Source organism: Symphalangus syndactylus, chromosome 10 (assembly GCF_028878055.3).
Source record: "Symphalangus syndactylus isolate Jambi chromosome 10, NHGRI_mSymSyn1-v2.1_pri, whole genome shotgun sequence".
NCBI lineage: Eukaryota > Metazoa > Chordata > Mammalia > Primates > Hylobatidae > Symphalangus > Symphalangus syndactylus.
Window position 1 is genome coordinate 114,791,595 of NC_072432.2, and position 26,579 is coordinate 114,818,173.

A 26,579-nucleotide genomic window follows, 5' to 3' on the forward strand; every position below is an offset into this window, starting at 1 on the left:
TCACACCCAGGCAAAGCCCAAGTGCTTCACTGCTGTGAATACTGTCTCCCAAAATGCAGAGTGTTACTGGAACCAAATCATTCCTAAATAAGTACTATTGTTCCCCTTTTCCCAAGATCAGTCTTCTGTCTGCCAGATGGTCCCCTGGGGTGGTGGGGGGGCCTGTCCTTCCCTACTGCATCTAGCACAGCCACAGGCCTAGGTATAGCTAGGCCAGTCTGATTAATGGGGTGGGGGTCACAGGGTGGGAACAGCCTCTTCCGGAACTGATTTGGAGGGGCCCAGCCCCTTTAAGTCAACTTGTGTAGCCTGTTTCTGCCGAATAATTCACCAGTGAGAAATCCTGAGGTGTGAGCCACTGAAACCAGAGCCAGAATGTCAGATTCTGGGAATGGAAGAAGGCTTTGCTCTTCACCTTTGGACCAAAGGACACTGAATTTCACTGTCACCTTTGCAGAAGGCAAGAAACCTGGTCTCAAAGCCCCCACGCAGCCAACAGTGGCAGCCCACTGTGTAAATACTGGTGGTGGTAATGGCAGTGGGGGAAAACGGGGCCCAGGCCGTGGGATCTCCCCCAAGGCAGTGAAAAGGGACCTGGATAAGGAGTCGGGGCCCTGGGACCCACTCTGGGTCCTGCCACGAGCTTTCTGTGTGCCCTGGGAGGCCATCTCACCCATCCATGCCTCAGTTTCCCTGCCAAATGGTAGGGGTGAGCCCAAATGATCGCCAGATACTCTGCAGTTCAGACTCTAGGAGCTCAGCAGCCACGTCTTGTGGTCACGTTCCTACCCCAGCCCTCTCTCCATCCTCCCCACTGCTGCCACGGGCTCTTGGCACCTGCTGTGTGCCTTGACTGCATACTGAGCGCTAAGTCCCAGGGAGCGGAAGAAGGTGGAGCAGAGCCCATGGTAAATCACGCCCACCAGCAGGGGCCAAGGAGAGGCTGAGAATCAGAAGGAAAATCCAAACCTACACACATCGCTCCTCTCGGCGATTCTTGCCCTCTCCGCAGCCCCAGGCCCGCGTCAGGTTATGAAATGTTATCAAGGAACAGGGAGGAAGGACTCGCAAGCTCCCTCAGGGAGACTGCTCAACAGGCCACGGACACTCGCCTCTCAGGTAGACGCCGCCACTCACAAGAACACTACCCGGAGGCCTCCTGGCTTCCCCTGGTCAGCCCTGGGCAGAAACTACCTCTGGGCTCCCAAGACCCAGGAGAAGGTGGAATTCCCCTACAGAGAAAAGATGCAGTCTTCTATGGAAGGAAAAAAGTAAAGGTGTATTTTCTAGGCAGGGCCCAGAGGAAAGGTCTCCCGACCTGTCTGCTGGCCAGCACAGGGAACACAGTCCCTCCAGTGCTGTTACCTTCTGAGGCACACAGTAGGTGCTTAACAGATGGTTATTGAATAAATGAATGAATAAACCGTCTCAAGACTTAGAACCAGGCAGGACGCAGTGGCTTATGCCTATAATCCCAACACTTTTGGAGGCCAAAGTGGGAAGATTGCTTGAGGCCAGAAGTTCGAGGACAGCCTGGGCAATATAGCAAGACCCCATCTCTATAAAAAATAAATTAGCCAAGCGTGGTGGCATGTGCCTGTAGTCCTAGCTTCTTGGGAGACTGAGGCAGAAGGGTCACTTGAGCCCAGAAACTTGAGGCTGCAGTGAGCTATGATCTTGCCACTGCACTCCAGCCTGCATAACAGAGCAAGACTCTGTCTCATTAAAAAATAAATAAATAAAAAGACTCAAGGCCAGGCACAGCGGCCCACGCCTATCATCCCAGCACTTTGGTAGGCCGAGACACAAGAATTGCTTGAGCTCCAGAGTTCAAGATCGGCTTGAGCAACATAGTAAGACCTCATCTGTACTTTAAACAAAAAAAATAGCCAGTCATAGTAGCAGGCTCCAGTGGTCCCAGCTACATGGGAGGCTGAGGTGGGAGAATCGTTTGAGCCCAGGAGGTGGAGGCTGCAGTGAGCACGCCGCTGCATTCTAGGCTAGGCGACAGAGTGAGACCCTATCTCAAAAAACGAGATTTGGAATCAGAGAAGCCATCTGCAGTCAGGCACTCCTGGTCAAGGGGCCTTGAAAACCACACAGCAGCGTGCAGCTAAACGCACGCAGCATCATGCAGCTAAATGCACACAGCATCATGCTCATTTCCCTGGGAACCCATCGGCACAGTCCTCCCGTGGCCTGATGCAGTGATACAGAGGGAGCCAGTAAGATGGGAAGGGCTGTTGGTGCTAAAAGGCCCAAGTGCCCACCCAGCTGTTCTGGCTGACAGTTCTGTCTTATTCTCTCCCCTGTCCACTCTGCAGCCCACCCGAACCTGCTGCCCAGTCTCCCTTGGGTAGAAACTGAAGGCTGCTAGAAAGAAGACAAGAAACAAAACTACTCAGCTCAGGCATCGAGCGCTTTAATTATTTGTACACTATAGAGTCCGGCTCTGGGTGAGGACAGCACCTTATCTCCTGAAGAGTAGAGTGCAGGACCCTCAGGACAGTATTCCTCCCTTTGCTCATGCTAGTTCTAGGAATCCAGGTTGCTAGGGAGAAGGCACCACCTGATTCATGAGGAATACTTTGCTATTAATGATGGTAGTAATCATATGCATTTCTTATTCCCATATTTAGAACATATTCGAGCCATCTCTGACTGGTCAGGGATCCCTCTCTATCCGGCTTCACACCTGCAGCCACTTCCTCCCTCCCTCCCAGCACCTGAAAGGAGCATTGCTCCCCTGTTTTAAGGCTCATCCCCTGGCCCACTTTGTGCCCTGGACCCAGCCCCTCCCCATCCCAAAGGCACCATTCCACAGAAGACCCTTCTGTCTTCTTTATGGCAACATCGCCACCACTACTGTCCAACCTTAGATTTTAAACTGCTTGATCCTCTCCTATCTTTTTTTTTTTTTTTTCAAGCATCCTTTTTTCTCTCCTCTTTACACCAAAATTCTGGAAAGAGTCATCTGCATTCATCATTCCCAATCCCCCTGTTCCTGTCTGCTCCCTAACCAGGCTCCTCCCTCCAGCAGGAGGGCCCGGGGAAAGGTCTCCTGCCCCATATGATGGCCGGCACGGGGAGCATGGCTCCACCAGTGTGTCACCCTCTGAGGCACACAGCAGGTGCCTAAGAAGCTAAGAGCCTCAGCCTCAGCTTACCCTAAGGCATCTGACCCTGTTGAGGGTCCTCTCTTCTGGGATGAGCCCCCCGTTGTTTTCCTGCTGCTCCTCCCACCTCTCCCCAGCACCTTCTCAGCTCCCTGCAGGCTCCCTTCCCCACATCCTTAAATGCCGTGGCCTCCGGGGTCTGTTACCACCCTCCTCTCACTGTGGTGATGCACACCCCCTTGGCCCTGGTTTCTACCTGCAGGCTCATGTCCATTCCTCAGTCTCACTCAGACCCACTTCCTCCCTCAACTCTAGACCTGCACATCTGCAGGGTGTGGTCAATGAGAGCCATGGGCCCCAAAACAGATTCCCCATCCCCCTGCCCTCCCCTCTCCACTCAAAGACTGGCCTGATTCTTCTGAGGCCTCCATCATCTGCCCAGCTGCCTAAGACAGGAAACTGGGTGCCCTTCTTGACTCCTCCCTCCCCTTCCCTTCTCCTCTCCCGTCAGTCACCAAGACCTGTGGATTCTCTCTTCTAAATAGCTCTCAGAGGGCTGGGGGCAGTGGCTCATACCTGTAAGCCCAGAACTTTGGGAAACCAAGGTGGGAGTACTGCTTGGGCCCAGGAGTTTGAGATAGGCCTGTGCAACATAACGAGACCCCATCTCTACAAAAAAAAAATGTTTAAATTAGCTAAGTGTGGTAGCTCACACCTGTAATCCCAACACTTAGGGAGGCCGAGGCGGGTAGATGGCTTGAGCCCAGGAGTTTGGGACCAGCCTGGGCAACATAGTGAGACCCCAATAAAAATAATAAATACACAAATAAATAGTTCTTAGACCCATTTTTCCTTCTTTGCCACTGTCCTGGTTCTGCCACAACTGTTCCTGGCCTGTATCACAGCAGCAGCTTCTGGACAGTCCTCTAATCTGCTCTCTCCACTGGAAGCACAGAAGCCTTTTGCTGAAGCACAGATCTGATCATCACCCTTAAAACCCTTCAGGGATCCCTCCCTGTGCCCCTAATTCTCCTCCCCACTTCCACCACCACCCACCACACACCACCTGCCACCCACCACCATTCTAAGCCACTTGCAGCTCTGTAAACAGGTTCCATTCTCACAGTGGGTCTTTCCATGCTGTTCCCTCCACCTCCCACACTCTTCCTGCCTCCTTTCACCTATGTTCCATTTCCTGACTCTGACTCACTCTTCAGCCCCAGCTTGGAGCCTGCCTCTTCCAGGAAGACGCTTTAGATTGTACAGCAAGGATGTGGATGCCCCCTCCAAGCTGCTGCCATCGCACCCCGTGTCTTCCCTCTCACAGCACTTATGCCATCAAATGACAGAAGCCCCCTTATTTATCCACACCCCACCCAGACTCGGCTCCAGGAGGGCAGAGGCTACACCAGCTTGCCCTCAACTGTTCCTACAACACCTAGAATGTAGCAAACAGTACGCTCTCAATAAACATGCGTTCGATTAATAAATGAACGTCTGGTTCCAGTGGCCCACCTCCTAAACAGATGCAAATCCTCCACACCCAGGTCTGGAGGGGGAGGGGACGTGAGGGTGTGTTATTGGCAGAGGGACTTATAGGTTCTACCTTCTGACTCCAGGCAGGTTTGCCAAGGGATGTGGGGCCTGCTGCCTGCACACTGCCCCAAGCCCTGTAGAAGGTGACAGGTCAGCCGTGGGGTCCAGAAGCCACATGAAGGGCTGGTGTCCTGGAAGCAGGGAGGCAGGAGCCAGAAGGACAGAGTAGGGGCAGCCAGCTCTGGGATCAGCCCTGGGGCAGGGCAGCAGCTGTGGCAGCAGAAGTGGCTGGTTTCTCAGCCTTCACCCAGCCTGCCCCTTCTCTCTCTTGGTTCTCACTTCTTCATCTGCCTGGTCACTCTTGCCTCACCTTCTCTTGGAACCACTTCACACCATCCTTGCTTGAATCACGTGGTCTTGCTCCCACCCAAACCCTGCTCACCTCCCCCACCCCACTCACCCCCCTTCCTCCAGTGCGTGTTCTCCTCCTCCCACCACCTCCCTCTCCCCTCCTCCAGCTGTCGCTTCTGCCTCCTCTTTGTCTCTCCTGGCCTTTTCCAACAATGCCACCCTCCTGGGTGGGGCAGCGACTTCTCCGGGTTCTAGGTTCCCCTAGCAGGTAGACATAGAGAGCTGGCCAGTTTGCCCCATCACCTAGTCCTCCCTCCTGAACCCCTGCCCCGCCTCACGTCCTCTCCGCCTGCGCCACCCCCCCTCCCTTTGGGCAGCCCCACCCAGGCTTACCCTCAGTCAGCCCCAGGTGGATGCTCCAATAGATCTGCAGACACTGCAGCTCCTTCTTCATGCCCCGCTTGCAGCGGCAGTCGTAGAGCGGGCTCTCCTGCAAGACCTCCAGGGCCGCCTGGCACTCCTTGTTAGCCAGCATGGTGTTGCGGTCGCGGCCTGCCAGGCACTGCCGCAGCGTGCGGTAGCGGGAGCTGCAGTTGGATTCGGCGGCACACAGCTCATTGGCCCGGACACAGTCCACTGGGGGACGCCAGCCGTGAAGCTCGGGGCCCTGCAGGGAGGAAGGGCTGGCCAAAGAGCGGAGGGTCTCGTCTGGGTGGTGGGGAGGGAAGACAAGCATGAATGACGGCCACCACAATCTCCCACCCAAGATGCAGGCGTGGGGGCTTGGGCCCTGCTGGGAACGTCACACCCATTTCACACCAAAGCACACCAAGGCGACTCTGTGGGACAGCCCTCCTCACACCCGAGGGAGAACTCAGGCGTCATCCTCCCCTGGATGTAGGAGCAAGTTTTCTCCGTTTGCACTCCATTCCCCCTCAGCAGCGGCCCTGCGCCTAGGAGCACAGCACAATAAAGCCAGGAAGGTCCCGGCTCAAGACCACGGTCTAAGACGTCAGGAGCCTAGAGGAGAATGTCACAGACTCAGCAGAGAGCACGGCTTGCTGGGGGCTGCACGGCTTGCTGGGGGGTGCATGGCTTGCTGGGGGCTGCACGGCTTGCTGGGGGGTGCAGGGAGTGGGGAAGATCTCACTTTCATACCACCCAGCCCTCCTGTAAACCCCAGCTCCAGCCAGAGGCCCATCCATGGCGCTGCACGAAACCTTGGAAGCAGTGCAAAGTCATTTCGTTGTCATAGCCTGTTAGGACCTCATAGACACCAGAGACCAACCCCACATTTTACCCTAGGGAAACTGAGGCCCAAAGAAGGGTGATGACAACTCAAGGTCACACATAGCGGTGGAAATGCCCCCTCCGATTCCCAGTGTACTCACTCTGACTCTCATTCTGACTTTAAGACAAGACAGGGAGAGATGAGCCTAACTCTACCGTCCAGGCGAGCCCAGGAAGGAGGAGCTACCCCTTTCCCACCTCATCCCTCCACACCTTCTAGTCCGACCTCACACCAGACAGAGACCTGAACCCTCGCCTTCCGCAAGACAAGTTCCGCCCCGGCCCCCTACAATAGCAAATGCTTTTGGCAAGCCTGGGGAGCATCCATGCCCCCCGCGCCCCCTGCTCTCTCCTCCCCACTCTAGCTCTGCTTGCGCCTGGCTATATCTTACGCTTCTCTTGCTGATGGCCTCCCAAGAGGTCTGTTTCTTCATCACTTTTTACTTCTTGTCTTTGAATGGCCTTCTTTTTTCTCTCTCAGCTCCTCTCTTTCTTTCCTCTCCACCCTCCTCTGAAACTCCCTTCCCCTCTATCTCTTATTTTGTTCTTCCTTCCAAAAGCCAAATAATTGCAAAAGGGAAAAGCTCCCCTCCTCGCACCCCAGCTGCAAATGGAACCTTGCTCCTCCACCAATGTGCAATCATCAGGCCACCTTCCCATCCTGGCCCCAATGTCCACACCCACAGTGCCTCAGGAGGGAGGGGACAGGGAAAAAGAGAGGTAGGTGAACGGCAGGGACAGGCTCGCCTGATCCTTTCGAAGCCAAGCTCCTAAAATGGTTTCCTCCAGACACAGACATCGTCTTCCCAGTCCCCCTGTCCTCTGATAAACCCCTAACTCCAGATCCTGCCCCCAGGAAAAGCCTGCACCATGGCCCAGAGCCATGACTGCCCTTTCCTGGAACCAAAGAGTAATTTGGGAGGTTTCCTCGACTCCATCTCGCCCCAGAACATAATAAAATCCTAGGCCAGAAGTCCCCTCCTCAATACCGCAGAATCCCCCATCCCTACCCAGAACAGCCACTCTCAGGCCTTCCCCCGGGAGGTCCTGCTCAGGGGGGGCGCTACCGCAGGGAGACAGCGACACCTAGAGGCAGCGCGCTGCACAGCGGGCCTTCGCTCCGGAGAGCCCCCAGGAAAAAGGAATCCGTTCACTCCCGGTGGGACCAGGCAGGAGACCCACCCCCAGGAGACAACAGAGAAGAACAGCAGGGGTGGGCCTGGGGTACAGAAGGCTTCTTCGGGGCCCAGAACAAAAGATGTGCCCTTCTCGCACTGACCAGACTTCTGCCCCAGAACAGGAAGGCTGATAGATGTGGCCAGGCCACATCCAGAGAAGAAATCAGCGCGGAGTTTGAGGCCGGGCACCGGCTGGAGAGCTGTCCTCCACACAAGCTGAGGCAGCATCTTTCTTTCCCTGCTTCAGCAGATTCCTACCTCCCTGAGCAGGACCCGGGTACAGCTGGGCCCCCCAAGAGCAGCTGAGTTGACACAGTCCCACCTGCACCTGTGGCCCCCAGACAGCCTGTGGGAGCCTCTGGAAGAGTATAGCCCTGGGCCCTCCACTGACTTCACCCTCCGCCTCTCCATAAGCTAATGCCTTCCCACCTTGACTGAACTGAAGGCTGCACTGTCATGGGGGCCTGGAAATGGAACTTCCTGGCTTCCTTAGCCTTCTGTAGGCACAGAATTCACTGCGTGCTTAAAGGTCAGGAGATTAGCCCAGGGGATTCAGGGCACAAGGACGCTTATTTTGCTTGTCCTACAGTTGGACCTAGAGCCTCACAGGATGATCCTTACACAATCTTATGGAGGCTCCCGTGCCAGAAGTGAGGGCTTCCCCCATCCTGCCACCTGGCACGTGTGACCAGGCAAGGGACACACTCTGCAAAGGGCCAGGGCATCCATTCACCAAACCATCCTTGACTCTTCTAGTTCATTCCATGACCCCCAGAACCAATCAAGCCCAGCCAGAGAAAGGAATCCCTGCAGCCTGCGCCTTTAGCTAAGAATCCTAAGAGAGTGAAGGGCAGGGGGTGTCCTGGTGATATTTCCAAATCCTAAATTAGAAGAAAACTTTGATCCATCAAGACACAGGGAGTAGCTGCTAGAGACATGGGGGTAGAGGGGGGTAGAGAAGCGACACAGAGCTAGAATTGCCCTACTGCATCCAACATCCCACCAGAGCTAGAATGTGTGCTAGAAAGCCAGTCGCAAGTGGCCCCCTCTGGCCAGCCCAACACCCCCACCCGAGTCACTTTCCCCATCTCCTTCTCTCCCTGGGTCAGCACTGGAGGTCAAGATACTGGGCAAGAAAGGCCTCTCTCTCTACCATGGGTTATCCAGCCCAGACCTCACTCAGAATCTCAGTAGGGGCACACCAAAGGCCTTCGCCCCCAGCTGAAATTGCCCACCAAGTCTCAAGCCCCAGAAAAACCTCCCCCGACCCTCCACCCACCCACCCAGTCGGATTTTCAACCAGCTTCCTGCCAGGAAAAGGGCCCCAGGGCTGAAGTTTCCTAAACACCAACCCATCCTTCCTTTCCACTGGCCTAACCCAAAGCCTTTCAATATCTGTGGTCACTCCACTCAGCCCAGCTTTAGAAGGGGACTTCTCGAGGGAAGGAAACTGAAGGGCTGTGACCCAAGGGGATGCTGAGCCTGCTGCTCTTCTGCTCTCACCCCCGCCTCTCAACACTCAGCCTCCAGGGTTGCAGACATCGGGTTGGGCTTTTCTGATCATCTCCCATGCACACGCGTACACGCCCACCATGAGCAGGAACCCCAGCCACTTCTGAAAAGGAGAAAGGTGGACTCCTTAGCCTGCCCGGCTGGAGAAAGCCTGCATGCAATGGCCAGGGGCCCACACTACTCTTCTCCAGCCCCCGACCACAGATGGTGCCCACACCTGGGAGCCCTGCCCATGCTGGGGTGTGCAGCTCAGCAGTAGGCAATCTGGCTGTTTTGCCTGAAATACAATTTTTTTTCACCTTGGCCCTGATCATGCTTGGACCCAGAAGGCAGGGTTTTCAAGCCAGCGGTGGGAGAAACAGGTCAGATTTTATAGTAGCCCCTTCAGAACGAGAGTCCACTTGCCAGGGTTGCTAGGAAGGGCTTCGGGATCACAGCGGGCCCAGAGCACCTTCCAGCTTCCTCGATGAGCCCCTCCCACCCGAGAGAGAAGCTGCCTCTGGCTGAGGGAGGTAGGACCTCTGAGGCCACACCCTAGAGCAGGGCCTTGCCCCCGTGGGGACTCGCACCTGGCGGGAAGCAGAGGGGACAGGCAGAGAGTCCAGAGCCTGTGTGGACACCCAATGACTCCAGTCCCCTATCCTTGTCTGGTGGGCACTTCTTAGACCACGCACATCCTCCTGTAACCAGCTCCTACCTCCCCACTCCAGGCCTTCCCGGATCCCCTGCTGCAGGAGGGAGAGGGTGTGATCATGACCCCGCTGGGCAGCCTGGCTCAACACTGGCTACACAGCAAGCCACGGTGGTAGAACTGCACCCTCACTGAAGCAGACGTGTGCTCCTTACAAACACACACACACACACACACACACACACACACACAGTAGTTACCCGGCTCCCTCTATGGGAGCATCTACTCCCTGGCAGCAGCCCTGCCTAGGACTCCCGGTGGTGCACACACAGCCTTGCAAACAATCGCCTTTCCTCACCTCCCTCCAGAGATTGCCTCCTCTAGACCCATTTCCCAAGCAGCTACGATTTCCCCTAGCTTAAAAGGGAGCGAGGGGCTGGGAATTCTGTGTGGAAAAGAAACTGCGTGGGGCTCAGGGGCGCCAGGCAGCCTCTTCTCCCTGTCCTGGAGGCGGGGGGGATGGGGGGGCTTACAGAAGGAGCAATGGTCTTTGTTCAGACCCGTTTTTCCTCCCTCGCTTCCTACCCTCTTCAACGAAGGAAGCAAAGTTTGGCCTCTCTCCCGCCTCTTCCCACCAGCCACGGGGGTCCGCAGCCCCCAGAGGTGGAGGAGGGAAGGCCGGGAACGGCTGCTCAAACCCTCCGCTCCCGCCCACCCATCTGGCTCGGGGCTCGGTGGGGAGAAACTTGAAAAGTGTTCCGGGGAGTGGAGCCGCCTGTTAGGGGCTCAGGGCGTGGGGACGCGGGCTGCGTTTGCCAGGCGCGGCTGGCAGGTGGCGAGTGACTGCCAGCGCTCCCCGCGCGATGTCCAAGCGGGAGCCGCCGGAGAAACCCGCACCCTCCACCACGACCGACTCGGGGAGCAGACCAGGAAAGGCGGACCTGGCAGGACTGTTCTCTCCCCGCCTAGGAGCCTCTCCCTCCCTCCCTTCTTGCAGATCAAGAGTTGGTTATTTTTTTCCTTAAGTTGCCGCAATTCGAACCCATTATTTCGGAGGAGATGCGCGCTATACTGGCCTGTGAGAGAGCGCGGGTGTGTGTGTGCGTGCACAGTGTCTGCGGGGCTGGTTCGGATGTTGAGTCTCCCTCCTGATCCCCCCGCGTCGCCAGCCAGCCGCGGCTCTGGTCCCTCATCACCGTCCCTGCCGCCCGGCCCCGCTCGGTTCGCCAGCGCAGGGCCCGGCTCGCTCCGCGGCGCGCTCTCCTCGCGGGCCTCCGGCCAGCCCCCCGCCGGCGCTCCGCTCGCCCCCCCGCCTCCCCGGCTTCTCGCCTCCCCCCACGAGCTCGCCGCCCGCAGGTACTCACCTAGAAAGAAGAAGAGGCAGAAGGCGTTTGCCAAGATCATGTTAAATAAATCCCACCTTTTTTTGTCTTTCTCCCTTGGGTAAAAAAAATAATAATAATAACAACAACAATAATAATAGCCAAGCAGTGGTAATCAGCCCCAAATCCAATGCGGAGATCCCAGCTAGTCCACCCGATGAAGATCCCGAGTCCTGCGATTCTCGCCTCTGGCTGGAGGGGGTGGGGTGAGAGGCGGGCGGTGGGCCGCCTCTCGACGCCCCCCTTGCCCGCTACAATCAAATATATGCGTATCTGTGTATCGGCTTTCTAAGCCAACAGCCCAGTCCTGGGGTCACCCCTCCCCTCCAATCGTCCGGGAAGGCGTCAGTCCCCGCGGGTCCAATTCCCCTGAGCTTCCCAGGAGGGGCCTGGGGAGGTGGGGAGAGAGGCGATTTGCGAGTGAAGGGCTGGAAGGAAGCGGCGAGGGAGGGGGTCGGAATAAAATGCAAATAGAAAAGAAATCCACAGACGGGTGTCAGCGCCCAGGAACAATCCAGTCGGAGCTTCGAGGACGAGAGACTGGAGTCGCTTCTTTCGCACCAAGACGAAGACAAGATTCAAAAAAATCTTCTCCCGCTAACCCTTGTTCGGCTCACTTTTTCCTAATGGAATTCCAGTGACCGTGTGTCTCTGCGTGCGTGTGTCTTTCTCTCTCCTCTCTCTCTCCTCTCCCTCGCTCGCTCTTTGCTCTCGCTCTCTCCAGCTCTCCCTCACTCTCCTCTCTCCCTCCCCCTTCTCCCACTCTCCCTGCTCCTCCCTCCGCCCGCCCCCTTCCCCCTTCGCGGCTCCCTCGCCGCGGCTCTCGCGCCAGCGCCCCTCTCCTCCGCCCCGGGCTCGGCGCTCGGGCTCCCAGGCGGCTGGCGGCGCGGGGCGCGGGAGCGCGGCGGAGCTGCGATGGTCTGCAGCGGCGGCGGCGACAAGACAGTGGCCGCGGCGGCGGCGGCGGCGGCGGCGCCGGGGATCGCGGGCCGAGGGGAGAGCCCAGCCGCCGGCTCCCTCGGCTCAATCGCCCGCCCTTCTTGGGACTGACCTGCTGCCTTGGCCGGAAACTGACTGGCTCACCCGGCTACGGCTCGGGCTCCAACCCACTCAAGCATCGGCACCCTCCTCCTCCTCCCCCCGCAGCGCTCCCCACCCTGGGGACCGGCTTCGCCCTCCAACCCCCACTGCCCCCGCCCCCGCCTCCTGCGCCGCGGGGTCTGGGAAGCCTGGGGAGCTGAGCTGAGGCTGGAGGGCGCGGAGTCCGTGGCGCCGAGCCATCCGGGGGCGCGGGGGGCAGGGCGCTAGAAAAACCCCAGCCGGTGGCCGGGGTCTGAAGGGGGGCTCCACCCTCCGTGGGCTGAGGCGTCCCTGCGCCCAGGAGCCGAGGCCGACAGAGCGTCTCTCCGATGGTGCCAGGGAAAGGAATTATCCCCTCCAACGCCGGCCCCGCGCGCCCCCGACCCCAACGCAGCCTGCCGGCCCCTGCCTAGCCCCGTGCGCACATACACGTGTGCTCTCCGCGCGGACCTCGGGAACTTTGCCCTGACGCCCGCGGCGCGCTCGCCTCCCGCCCGCCCTGGCCTCCACCCTTTCGAGACGCCCCTTCCCCAGTCGGTCTCCCCTCCCCCGGCTCGGGAAGAAGCCTGCTGGGCCAGGGCGCCCTGACCACCTCCTCGGAGGCCGGCAAACCTGCCTGAACCGCCCCAGAGGGATCGGGCAGGGGCTCGCACCCCACCCTGGCAGGAGCACCCCGAGACCGACCCGGGCCGGGGCTCCGCAGCCGGTTGGGCTCCGAGGAGCTCGTCCCGAGGCAGCTCCCGGCTCCCGAGGCTCCGGGGTGGGGGGGTTCCTCCTCCCCTAGCCGGGAAGGGGGCGATTGATCCGTCTGTCGGTGGGCCGGGCTCATCGGCGCGTTTCGGTCACAGAATTTACAATAAACGCCCAGAAGGACCAAAAAGGAAGCATCTGGCTGGGAAAGGGCTGGAGGAGAGGTGCTGCTGCAGTTACGTTCCGGCGAGAGCGGGAGAGGCGCGGGCTCGCGGTCGCGCGAGGGCTCACACCCACGCAGCCGGGCACCCGGGATGCCGAGGAGCTGCCCGGCATCCCCCGGCCCTCGCGCCACGTTCCTCGCAATCAGCTTGGCGCGCACACACGGTGTCCTAGGGTGGGGTACACGCAGCGCCTCAGAAACTTTTCGTGCTGCCCAAAACTGAATCTGGGCTGCACGTAACATGAATTTGGTAGTACCGTTTAAGATGCATTCTTAAATAACAAGACTCTGGAATCCAGTAAATGCTAGAAATCGACTTGGACGAGAAGGGAGGGGTCACTCACAAAACCAGCAGCCTTAGCTATTGGGAAAGCTAGAGGGAGCAACTTCCATCTTGCGGATTTAGGCGGGAAGGCGGCTGCTCCCAGCCTTGGAAGCACAGAGAGCGAGTCTCCTATGAACGCCTCTTTACTGTGGTCCGTCCTGGGGCATCAACCTTCCTCCCTCCATCTTCTCCCCCAGCCATCCAGTTGTGCCTGCTTAGAGCCTAGGCCCTAGCTGGGTAGTGACGAGTCTGGGACAGAAGGCTTAGGGATTGGAGGTGGGGAAAGCCCCCTTCAGGCCTGCCCTCCCTGTCATTCCTCCAAGCCTCTCCTGTTCTAGGAAGTGACTTCGCATCTGACAAGGTCTCTTGGCTTTTTTTCCAAAAATTGGGGAGCATAAGGAACCGGCTTCGGATAAGTGTGGGTTAAAAGATAAAACTTGACAGGAATTACACTGCCAGGCAGTCTTGGCCTGGAGGCCCGAGGCTGGAAGCCTGGCCTAAATGAATGTTCTCCCCCCTCTCAGCTCCCCGACTTCCAGGGACTTCTGGTTGTCCAAATACTCCCCACCACCACCCATTTCGGAATCTCACGCAGGCCTTCCCTCTTCCAAGGACCCTGCTCCAAACTCCAGAACTTCTACTCAGCATATCCCTCTCCCCTTCCCCACAAAAAAAGAATTTCACTTTCTTTTAACTTCATTTGAGCATAATGAGGGAAACTCTCTGAATCATATATGTAGTTCTCCCCTCCCACCTATCCAGAAAACGGGGCTGAGAAAGCAGCAATGAAGCCCTGGGGATGGTTCTCACTGAGCTCCCACGGGAGTTGGAAAGAGGATTCCGGTAGCAAGAGGTAAGTGGCCCTTCTGGGACTCAAGACCACCCAGCCATCCCAAGGACAGTAGAGAACACCAATCAGTCACCACCAGCATTCAGCTGTGACTGCAGGGTGCTCTGACCTTAGACCCTCTCTTACCTACTGCCTATACAAACATATCCCATGACACCCCACCCTCTGCCCACCCCAACACTCAACCCAAACTGCTCTTAGAAATGGCATCATCCCTTATTTCCTGAGCATCTGCCATGAGGAAGACCCCCCCCCCCCACCTTGTGCCGGGATCTACAGAGGAAACACAGTTGAACACATACCTTATGGATAAAAGGACTTCTGAACCTCAGTTATCTCATCTATAAAATGGGGATTCAAAAATAATAAACCAACGTTGTAGAAATTACATAAGATACTACACAAAGCGGCTAGTACAATGCCTGGCCCATATAAAGTTGTTTACTGCTTTGCTCTGGGTTCTAGAAGAATAATTAGGGACCTATGACAAGGCAATAAAACCTAAGGGGCAAATGAGAAGCAGAAACAAAAAGCTATGGGGGTTCAAGGGCAACACAGACTATTCAGCAGATGTCGTAAGAGGTAGTCACAGGAAAAGGCGAAGTCTCTAGCAGGTAGAAAGCAAGCCCTAGGCTCCCCGACACACATTCCGTAGTGCCTGAGTCCTTTTACAGCCTTCCCGGCTCATTCCAGCGCTCCTGAGTTCAGCAGCAGCTGAGCCTCCTGCCCACAGCCCCTCCCCATCACAGATCCTAGAGTCCGAATCTGCAGGGGAGGGAAAGGCAACACCGAAACCTTCCATTCCTTCCCTTTCTCTTATCTCTCTAGTCCTCTCTGCTTATGGAGTGGGTTCTCTGGACAGCAGGAGAGGGAAGAAGGACCAGTGGAGGGGAGGGCGTTGCAGCCCCACCCCAACACACACACACATGCGCACCTAGGCCTGGGCCACACTGCTCACTGACCACAGTCTCATTCCTTTGTGAAGGGAAGGCTGAGGGTTCCCTGACCGCAGAGATAAAAGTCGACCAGGAGTGAAAAGAAGGTGTCTCACATCCAGCTAATACTGTCAGGAGCCACAGAACTGGCAAGGTGGAAGTGTCCTTTGCCATGGGACAGAGCCTGATCCAGGGCACCCCGCAATCAATCCATCAGCACAGACTTATTGAACGACTTCTCTGGCCCCAGCAGTGCCAAAGGCTGTGGGGAATACAGCAAGACTGCCCCTCCCGTGAAAGCATTTATAGAGTCAGGCATGTAGCTATGAGAAGATACTGAAAACAACAAAGGCACAGTGGGAGAAAGGAAGAGTTGGTACCACTGGATTTCAGGAGTGCAATCAGAGAGGACTTGCTAGGGGTAGGATTCAAGATGGAGCTGGAAGGATGGGTAGAATTTGGCTGAGCACAGAGGAGGACACTCCAGGCAAGCAAATAGCAGAGGCAAGAGTACAGTGGTTAGAAAGTTCTCAGGAGGCTGGGTGCGGTGGCTCATGCCTGTAATCCCAGCACTCTGGGAGGCAGAGGTGGGCAGATCACCTGAGGTCGGGAGTTCCAGACCAGCCTAACCAACAGGGTGAAACCCCGTTTCTGCAAAAAATACAAAAAACGTATCCAGGTGCGGTGGCGCACACCTGTAGTCCCAGCTACTCGAGAGCCTGAGGCAGGAGAATCACTTGAACCTGGGAGGGAGAGGTTGCGGTGAGTCGAGATCGCGCCACTGCACTCCAGCCTGGGCAACAGAGCGAGACTCTGCCTCAAAAAAAAAAAGAGAAAGTTCTCAGGAAAGGAACAATCCAGTGGGTGGGAGGAGCCAAGTGCACAGGTTGGGGAAGAACTAGAGGGTCCAATTGGGGTGCTCAAGTGGAGAAGAACCAAGCCTTGCAGTCTTCAGACTCATGCACCAGAAGCCACTGAAGGTTTTTGAGCAGGCAAGTGACATGATGAGAATACTGTTTTAGGAAGATTCATCTGATGACTGTGTGAGGGATGGAGACCAGAGGCCAATTAGGAGGCAATTGTAACAGTCCCAGGCAGAGGTAATGAGGGCCAAACAGGGAGTGGCAGTGGGCGTGGACAGAGGGAGAGGGTTGTCAGAGGCAGTGTAAGGATGAATTGGCATGATGCTGGAACACAGGGATTGTCGCCAGGCCAAGACAAAGTGACCAGCCTAGCGGCTCAGCCTTTGTCCTTGGAAAAATAATAATTAAAGTAGCCAACTTTATGGCTAGATACAAGTTAATACTCCTTCAATTCCTATAATAACTCGATGGCTATTATTAGGTACTATTAATAGCCTCATTTTCAAGTGAGAGAGGAGAGGCAAGAGAAGTGATTCAACTGCCCAAGGTCATATTTTAAGTGGCAGAATCTTGATTCAAACTCGGGCAGTCAGGATCCAGCACCCCCAACTGGTCAATTCTGTGCCTTGTATCAATAAGAAAAGTGGCGGCTCTCCAGGCCCACACATGTTCATATTCCCCTTCAGAACACCTGAGATACCGTCTTCCTCCCTTCCCTATCCACAAACAGTGTGAAAAAATCATGAGAATCAAAGTTACTTTTTTTTTTTTTGAGACGGTCTCGCTCTGTCACCCAGGTTGGAGTTCAGTGGTGCAATCATAGCTCACTGTGGCCTTGACTTCCTGGGCTCAAGTCATCCTCGCCCCTCAGCCTCACCAGTTGCTGAGACTACAGGCCTGCACCTGGCTTATTTATTTACTTAGCAGAGATGAGGTCTCCATATGTTACCCAGGCTGGTCTTGAACTCCTAGCCTCAAGCGATCCTCCTGCCTCAGCCTGCCAAAGTGCTGGGATTACAGGCCTGAGCCACTATGCCCAGCCTGAAATTACTTTTAAAATCTTTACTGTGGACCTTGTTTTATTTTTTATTCTAAAAAAAATTAAGCTTATCCTGAGAGTGACTTGTTTTTTTTTTTTTTGAAACAGAGTCTCACTCTGTCACCCAGGCTGGAGTGCTAGAGTGCAGTGGCGCGATCTTGGCATACCACAGTCTCTGCCTCCCAGGTTCAAGTGATTTGCCTACCTCAGCCTCCCAGGTAGCTGAGATTACAGGCACCCAACACCACAGTCTCTGCCTCACAGGTTCAAGTGATTTGCCTACCTCAGCCTCCCAAGTAGCTGAGATTACAGGCACCCACCACCACACCCGGCTAATTTTTGTATTTTTAGTAGAGACAAGGTTTCACCATGTTGGCCGGGCTGGTCTTGAACTCTTGACCTCAGGTGATCCACCCGCCTTGACTTCCCAAAATGCCGGGATTACAGGCGTGAGCCACCACACCCAGCTGACCACTTTATTTAAAAAATAATTTACTGTGGACCTTGTCTGGCGTAAGCTTTGGAGTTCAAGTCTAGAGCCTAGAAAGGATTCTGTCAGGTGCCCAGCTTGGTGCCCTGGGCCTGGGTCATGCATGGGCTTTCCCAGCCCCTACCTCCCTCCTACTGGCAGGTTGACCCCTTGCCAACATTCCCTCCACACTCCAGATTCCAGAGTCCCAGCCTGGAAGGAACACACTACTCTGGCAGTGGAGACCAGCAGGAATTTAAATAAACCATCTGATCCCAAAGAATGAACAGGGCTGCTGGGGCAGGCTAGGTGGGACTGGGCTAGGAGGGAAGCAATGCATACTGCACTCAGGGCCATTGATTTCTCTAATTGATTTCGGTCAGTGTTCTCAGTGCTTCATCATTCTCTTTAGAGGTAGGCACCAGCAGGAGGTGGAGCTCTGGCTTTACCCAGCCTCTCCCCAGGGCCTCGCAGACCTCTCTGCAGCCCCACCCATCCCAGGGAGTCCTGTAAGCCCCAGGGTAGCCCATTAGAGAGGCAGGAACCTGCAGCTGCTGCAGCTCCCATAGGAGTTGGACAGAGTGGGTAGACCGTGGAAGCAGATGGGAAGTTGCTCTGACAGGAAGCCATCAAGACCACCTTATGTGACTATAGTACTTCCCGGCTGTACAAAGCATCTTCCACATCCATGATCTTGAAGTCCTTACAGCATCCCTGGGAGGGAGGCATGAGAGAATTAATTTCCCTTCTCAGGCAACAAACTCAAACACACTGTCTTTTTTTTTTCTTTTTTCTTTTTCTTTTTATTTATTTATTTTTATTTGAGATGGAGTCTCAGTCTGTCACCTAGGCTGGAGTGCTATGGCACGATCTCAGTTCACTGCAAGCTCCACCTCCCAGGTTCAAGCGATTCTCATGCCTCAGCATCCTGAGTAGGTGGAATTACAGGCGTGTGCTGCCTTGCCCGGCTAATTTTTGTATTTTTACTAGAGACAGGGTTTCACCACGTTGGCTAGGCTGGTCTCTAACTCTCAACCTCAGGTGATCACCCACCTCGGCCTCCCAAAGTGCTGGGAGTACAGGCATGAGCCATCGCACCTGGCCTCAGGGAACAAACTCACTCTTGAAGACCACTCATGACATAGCCAAGGTTACACCATAGCCAGCAAGTGGCAGAGCTAAGGACTCCTCCAGTGGGCTTTCCAATTCCAACCTGGCCTCTCTCACAGGCCACAAATCAGGCATCCACCTACTACAGGCCTGGGCTTCTCTGCTGCTTTGTCCCACAATAGGGGCTCATGGAGGGCAGGGAAAAAGCACTCAAGTCATCTGGCATCGTCTTTGTGTCATCCAAGACAGACCTGGGAAGGGCTGTTTCTCTGAATTCCTGTTTCACCAGAAATCCCAGACTTCCCCAGAAAACTGTGAAACCTCATTCCTCGCCTTCCCCCTTCACAGCTGCCTGATGGCAGCAGGAGCTGAGCTAGTAAACCACCCTTCTGTCGAGCTATCCTAAGCCTAAAATATCCTAGCTGGGTGTCTGGTCTGCCCCTGCTGCCCCAGCGACACTGCACTCCCTCTGTAGTTGGCACTATACTGCTACGCCCCAGTCTTGTCCTGAAGTTGGTGCTGTGTTTACAGATGAAAGCTGCCTGGAGAAACCTCACAGCTTCTCTTCTGGGCACACACACCCATCTCATCTCTTAAGACACTGGCCATCTGCCAGGTTACCCAAGGTCAAGACAGAATCAAGGAAGAGGGACAATGACTCCTTCTGCCAAGCCTTGGGGAGCCGGCTCCTGCTGCCTGACACCCCCTGCAGAGAGCTCTCAGTCCCAACAGCTCCACAGGCAGTATCTATTTAGCCAAGGGCTAGGTCTGAGCTGGACTGTCACTCAAAAGGCACAGGTCCAACTGCAGGAGCCAGAGGGCAGCTCCCAAGGGGCTTTGGCCAGAAAACAGAGACTAGTGTCTCTCTCTGAGGACACATGCCTTCCCTGGGCCTAACCCAGAGTTTGGCCAGATGAGCACATTTACCTATATGCCTACCCTCTCACCTTGACCTTTCATTCTGGAAACTTCTTTTCCCATCATCTAGAACTTTCTCTCCTTCCCCCCACTGTCCCCATGCACTCCTGCTTTCCTGGTATCCTATCTCTCTTTCCAGAATAGGAAACCCTGGGTGGCAGAGCAATGTTTAACCTCAAAGAATGAATTGCTAATGGTAGAATTTTAGTCATCACCTGCTGTAGGTTGGAAGGAGCCTCCATGACAACAATAATGAACTACCAGAAAGTGCACAGCCCTCAACAGCCTTCGGTGCTTTTTTCTGCAAGTTTGCCTCCCTTGGACCTCCCAAGAGCTCTCTGAAATCAGTGTCTCTCACATGGGAAGACGTATAGTCCAGGCATCAAGTGATCTGTCCCACTACGTGACAGCGATCACACAGTCAGGAAGTTGCTGATCTAGGACTGGACCAAGGTGTCCTAACTAACCCCAAATTCCCTATTTGTGAGTTAGCTTTTGCTTAAATGCTTTGGTAAAATAAAATGAAATACTTTTTAATTTTAAGAACAAAGACAATTTCTTATAAACATCTCCAGTGACAGGATCTTGTTTGACTCAGGGGCCGCAATCTACGGTCACAGATAACTCGGACAATTGAGTGGCCTTTCTTTCTTTTTTTTTTTTTCTTTCTTTCTTTTCCTTTCTTTTTTTTTTTTTTTTTTTTTTTTTGACACGGTCTCACTTTGTCACCCAGGCTGGATTGCAGTGGTGCCATCATAGCTCACTGCAGCTTCAACCTCCCCAGGCTCAGGTGATCCTCCCACCTCAGCCTCCCGTCTCTACAAAAGATACAAAAATTAGTTGAGCGTGGAGGTGCACACCTGGCCTGTGCTGACATTCATGCCATTGAGCTGTTGGACTTTCTCAGCTCCCTGGTCTTGCTCATCAGCCCCCTCTCACTCACAGTGGTCACCTATGTTTACATCATCTCCACCATTCTGGAGATATCCTCAGGCCAAGGTCAACGTAAAGCCTTTGCCACCTGTGCCTCTCACTTTCCAGTGGTCTCCATGGGCTATGGGATCTCCATCTTTGTCTACTACAGGTGTGCACCTCCATGCCCAACTAATTTTTGTAACTTTTATAGAGACGGGGTTTCACCATGTTGCCCAGGCTGGTGAGTGGTTTTTCCTTATACCAATACGGAATTTGCCTTTCCTTAACTCCCATGTCCACAAGGATCCAGTATATAGGGAGGATCCTGGAAGTCCCTTGGACTGCAGTGGCCTTTGGGCAGAAAGCAGCATGTCTTCCCCGGAAGTGCTGGCTGTTGTAGATGCTGTTTGCTTTCAACGGCAGCAGGCTGCTCCTTGCCACAGTGAGCAGCTACAATTCCCCCTCCCACCCCCCAGCAAAAGTCACCATAGTCACCATAGTTACCATTATGTCCAGTCCGCACAGTGGGCTCCAGGATAGGACATTCCCAGGGGTACAGGCACCTGCTGCCTCCCCACTACAAAATGGGTGAGTCCCTCCTCCCTGGGAGGGGAGGGGCAGGCTGGGCTAGGCGCTCTGCACTCCCCCCAGCAATGAAGCCCAGGATTCTGCAGTCTTCCCTTGCCCTGGGATGGGCCCAGCCTTTCATATTCTTCCTACCTGACTCCTGGGAGAACATCCCACCCAGCATTATGGAAAGAGGCTTGGACAAGGGTTTGAGTTCTAGCTTTGACCCAGACTTGCTGCCAGCCCAGAAAAGAGTTCAGCACAGTCTGGGGTAGTGCAGTGTCCATGGTCAGCCCTCAGAAAGGATTTCCTAGTGGAAAAAAAGAAAAAGGAAGCAAGAGAGGGAGGGAGAGAGGGAGGGAGGGAGGGATGTGTGTACTGTTGAATCTCAGTGCTCTCCTCATCTCTGCTCCAAACTAACTCCCCAAATTCATCTTCCATCCAGTCCATCTCATGGAATGAGCCACCAAGGTACACTTGGATTCAGCCACCAGCTGACCATGTGACCTTAGTTCCTCTAGGATAACAGTCCTCTACCTTGCCCTTGTCACAAGGGACAAAGATAATCAAATGAGACACTGAATATGACTATGCTTTGAAATGTAAGCAATGCCCTGCGGACATAAGGACCTGTTGACTTTTCCAGGCAGCCCACATCCCATGGTGAGTTCTGGGGACCACCCTTCACTCTCTGTTTCAGGATGAGTACTCCCTGCCCACTGTACTACTTGGGACAGCTTTTGCTACTCCAGTGACTCGGTGCTGCTCCTTCATAAAAAGGAACTTTCCCTTTTCACAGGTGAGAATACTGAGGCCTCCAGGTCCTGCTGTGTATGCTTCTCTTAGCTCTTCTTGCACTCTGTTGAAATCTCCCATTCTTATCTGTATTCCTCACTCAACTCAAAGCCCTGTTCAAACACGACCTACATCCTCTTCATCACCATAGCCTTAGGGGCTGGCCCATGGTAACTGCCCAATGAATGTAGAATGAATGAATTGGCAAATGATGCCTCTAACCCAATATAACCTTAGCACAGGGGCTGGGGCCCAGGATCACTAGCCTGGTTCAAACCACTTATCTACTTGTATGGGACTCACTAGGGTATAACTGACCCACATAATAAATGCTTCTCTTTCCTCCCCTTCCATTCTCTTTAGGGAAAATTGATATATCTAACAAGAGGATTTCTTTTCTTTTTTTTTTTTTTTTTTGAGACAGAGTCTTGCTCTGTCACCCAGGCTGGAGTGCAGTGGTGTGATCGCAGCTCACTGCAAGCTCCACCTCCTGTGTTCACACCATTCTCCTGCCTCAGCCTCCTGAGTAGCTGGGACTACAGGTGCCTGCCACCACGCCCAGCTAAATTTTTTGTATTTTTAGTAGAGATGGGGTTTCACAGGTTAGCCAGGATGGTCTCGATCTCCGTCGGCCTCCCAAAGTGCTGGCATTACAGGCGTGAGCCACTGCACCCAGCCCTGACCAGAGGATTTTTTAACCATTTAAGTTCTTTTAATTCAAGCTAGATTGACTTATGCTCTTGACTTTAAAGACTCAGTGCATTCATGGGAGCCAGACTCATTAGAATTCCCAGTCCACACAATAAACTGCCTCATTCTCACCTGTTAGCAGTGTGATCCCCTGCCCACCACCCTCCAGCCCAGTGAACCAAGTCACTTGTTAGTCTGAAGAAACAAAGGGGTTACAGTCCTCAGGCCAATCCCCCTGAAGTGGGCAATGGAGGCATGGCCCATAAAGAGCTGGCAACAGTCCTGGAAACACAGGGCTCCCCCAACAAAAAGCCTGTGTCCTATGCAAACAAACCAAGCAAGGCTCTCGGGGTGGGAGATCAAGAGCTGGTGCCTTCTAAATAGAGGAAAAGGTAGAGCTGGCCTTGTGCCCTCCCACAGGTAGTCAGAGCCTCTGTACCTCTGGCCCCCTGGTGTTCCCATTGCAGGGTGCACTTTGGCTAGGGGACACCTCCAGCTTCCAGCCTCACCTTCCACCAAACGAATCTGCTCTCCCATTTCCTTTCAGCCAGCTGCCACCTTGGAAGACAATCTCGTAAACGGATCCTAAGGGAAGCGATCATCTATTTATTTTAAGAGTTACTGGTGCAGTAAACTCTTTTCCAGAACCAGCAAAACTGATAATGGCCCTTTTTTGCAATCAATCTCAATCAATCACTGAATTCTTCAATACCTTCTTGTTACTCCTCTCTGAGGCATATGCATTTTAAAGAAATGTTAACAGAGAGACAAGGTCCTAATATAAAATAATAGATCCCTAACTTTAGAACTCTCACACCACGAAAAAGGGATATGAATGAGAGCCGAGAAAGTGAATCTGCAGTATTCACACGCCACTCCCTCTCCTAATCGTGGCAGATATTGTAAGGCTTCTGGATGCAATGCTTTAGGCACCACTATCAGTCACTTGGAATGGCACACAAGGTTATCTAACCCATCTGCAAGTCCTAGTTCCATGAATTCTGAGTTCCCTCCAGTTGTAGGATCTGGGCTTCTGTGAGGTGACTGAGAAGCCCTCTCTATCCTTCACACCATGGATGACTTGTGTTATGCCTAGCCATACCATAAGAGTTCAACAGGGGGCCAGGCATGGTGGCTCACGCCTGTAATCCCAGCATTTTGGGAGGCCAAGGCAGGAGGATGGCTTGAGCCCAGGAGTTGGAGGCCAGCCCAGGCAACACAGTGAGACCCCATCTCTACATAAATAGAAAATAATTAGCCAGGTGTGGTGTTGTACACCTGTAGTCCCCGCTACTTGGGACGCTGAAGCAAGAGGATGGCTTGAGCCCAAAAATTCCAGACTGCAGTGAGCTATGATTGCACCCCTGTACTCCAGCCTGGGTGACAGAGTGAGACCTGGTGTCAAAAAAAAAAAAAAAAAAAAAAGTCCAGTGAGGGCATCCACAAGACTTTTCAGAAGACAGATACCACCCCACTTCCCTAAGGAGAACAGGGAAGGAGATTTGTGGAGGAGACCTATTGTGCCAAGAAAAACAATCAGCCCCTGCTGGAATCCGACAACTCATTAAAACAAATCCCTGCTACAGAAGGGCCTCCACATCCCATCAGCCCTGAGAAAGGGGGACATCCTAAGGTGCTGCCCACAGCCCTCGCCAAACTGTCCACACCTGATGCTCCATCCATCACACCCCTTGGATCAGACCCAGAAATATGAATGGGACTCATGGTCTCATTTCTCAATGAGAGTCACCCCTCAGGCCTCCCAACACAGTGGCTGCAGGACTGGGAGGCAGGAGGGCAGGGCTAATGTTGTGCTTGCTAATGAGCCTTCTGGGAGCGTTGAAATGGGCTGCACAGGAGCAGCCAATAGCCAGCCACATGCAATGTCATCTGCTCAGCAGTCAACACAGCCCTGCTGCTGTTAGCAAGGGGCCTGAGACAGACACCGTTATGGGCCCAGGAAATTCATGCAGCCAGAGGGAGAGCAGGAAGGGAGCCCAGCAGGTTCCTCACCCCACCCACCGCACCCACCCCCTTCACAGGCCTGGCCCTTTTGAGATCAAGTGAGAGCCTTCTTTCCTGCTTCCCCTTGGTTCAATGGAACAAGGCATTAGACACCTACTGTGCTCCAGGCAGAGTGGGTAAAGGAAGTGGGTTTTTAGAGACTTACCCTGCCAAGAAAAACCGTCAGCCTCTGCTAGAATCTGACAACTCATTAAAACAAATCCCTGCTACAGAAGGGCCTCCACATCTCATCAGCCCTGAGGAAGGCGGCATCCCTTCATGAGGTGCTGCCCGCAGCCCTCGCCAAACTGCCCACGCCCAGTGCTCCATCCAGGACTCCCCTTGGATAGGATCCAGAAGCGTGAATGGGACTTGGGTGCTGAAGAATGAGAAAGGCGTCCTTTCTGTCCTGCAGATGAGGGTGTGGCAGGCAAGGCCTCCTCCCCCAGGGAACTTCCATCCCGTCTGCACCTCAGCACGCTGCCTTGCTCTAGTCAGGTCCTTCCGTTTCTGACACCACCACGCGGGACTCCTGACTGGCGGTTTGCAGATTGGAAATGCAAAAGGAACCAGAATGTCTCACCCTTCTCACTGCTCACCCTGTACAAAGTGCCCTTGCACATCCTGTCTCATCTGATGCTCAAAACCACCTGCTCAGTGAGCAGCTGGTGATTGTCACATGAGGCTCTTTAGTCAGGAGACGGGGCTCACCCGATTCTGCCACTTTCTAGCTGCCTGGCTTTGGGAAAGTCCCTAAATCTGGCTGTGCCTTGGTAAAACAGGGACAACGACACCTGCCCTGCCTATTTCACATGACTGGTGACTCATTCCACCATCCTTAAAGCACCTACTATGTTCCAGGCACTGACACAGACACATTGCCTCTGTCTTCCTCTTCTTCCTCTTCTTTTGAGAAAGGGTCTCATTCTGTTGTCCAGGGTGGAGTGCAGTGGCTAAATCACAGGTCACTATAGCCTTGACCACCCAGGCTCAAGTGATCCTCCCACCTCAGCTTCCCAAGTAGCTGGGACTACAGATGTGCACCACCACGTCCAGCTAATTTTTTAATTTTTTATAGAGATGAGGTCTCTCTATGTTGCCCAGGATGGTCTAGAACTCCTGGGCTCAAGCGATCCTCCTGCTTTGGCTTCCCAAAGTGCTGAGATTACAGGTGTGAGCCCCCACTCCTGGCCTTCTGTCTTCAATAAGACAGGATCAAAAAGCATACAGCCTAGTAGGGGGAGGCAGATGTACAAACAAATAAGTGCAATAATGTTTGGAAGCTATGGTGGTAGAATTATGGTATAGTGGGGAGAAGGATTGACTGAATAATGCATATACACAGAAATGGAGGTTTTAGAGAAATCATTTCATAAGGAAATAACACTTGCTAAGCTCTTCCCAGGAGGTACTTCCATATACATAATTGTTCTAGATATCAAAAAAGATGATGGGTGTGAACCTACTCTATAATAGGCTATGGGGAGTTGTACAGTGCAAAGCATTCATGTAAAATATCAGACTTCGGTCAACAAAAATAGGTTGTATTAGTTAAGCTAGGTTAAGCTAAGTTTATTGCTGCAGCAACAAACTACTGCAAAGTCTCAGAGGGTTAACACCACAAAGGTTTATTTATTCCGCATGCAACATGCTCAATGTACTTTGGCAGGGGCCTCTGCTCCACACAGTCACTCAGGGATCCAGGCTGACTCGTGCATTATCATCTTGTAGCTGCTACACCTAGAACACAAGGCCTCTTCAGTCATTGAGGCAAGAGGAGAGACGACTGAAGGGCAGAGAGCTGGCCAGAATACATGTCACTTTCACCCACATCCCATTGGCCAGAACCAATTACATGCTCCTGTCTAACAACAGTGGGACTAGAAGATATGAGGAAACATGGACTGTCTGGTGAGCGTCAAGACCTCTGCCACAGAGAACAAAGAACTGTCTGCATTTCACAGAACTGGGGTGTTTGGCTAATCAGAGAGTCCTTTAGGGAACTCTGAGTCTGGTCCGCTCAGAGCCAAGCAATTCCTGGGCTACGGGACTGGAAATGTATTCTTCCTAACTACAAAGTGACTGGCAATGGCAGAGAACTGAGGAACAG

General features: G+C 54.0%; 1 protein-coding gene and 1 long non-coding RNA gene across 5 annotated transcripts in view; one reads left to right on the forward strand and one right to left on the reverse strand.

The window, feature by feature from the left end:
• Nucleotides 1–11,726, reverse strand: part of GFRA2 (GDNF family receptor alpha 2) — a 99,367-nt gene extending 87,641 nt beyond the window's left edge. For 2 of the 4 annotated variants that reach the window (XM_055295558.2, XM_055295557.2), the window contains exon 1: nt 10,979–11,726. In XM_055295558.2, the coding sequence (XP_055151533.1) occupies nt 10,979–11,018 (40 nt within the window). In that variant the 5' untranslated portion in view covers nt 11,019–11,726. Of the gene's footprint in view, nt 1–5,396; nt 5,712–10,978 lie in introns of all 4 variants that reach the window. The other 2 variants (XM_055295554.2, XM_055295555.2) reach the window with 2 other exon arrangements.
• A 9,707-nt stretch (nt 11,727–21,433) lies between these two features.
• On the forward strand, nt 21,434–23,131 carry LOC129491365 (uncharacterized). The gene is made up of 3 exons (XR_008660531.2): nt 21,434–21,582; nt 21,681–21,779; nt 23,013–23,131. It is a non-coding gene; the product is annotated as an uncharacterized lncRNA (long non-coding RNA).
• Nucleotides 23,132–26,579: the final 3,448 nt, after the last annotated feature.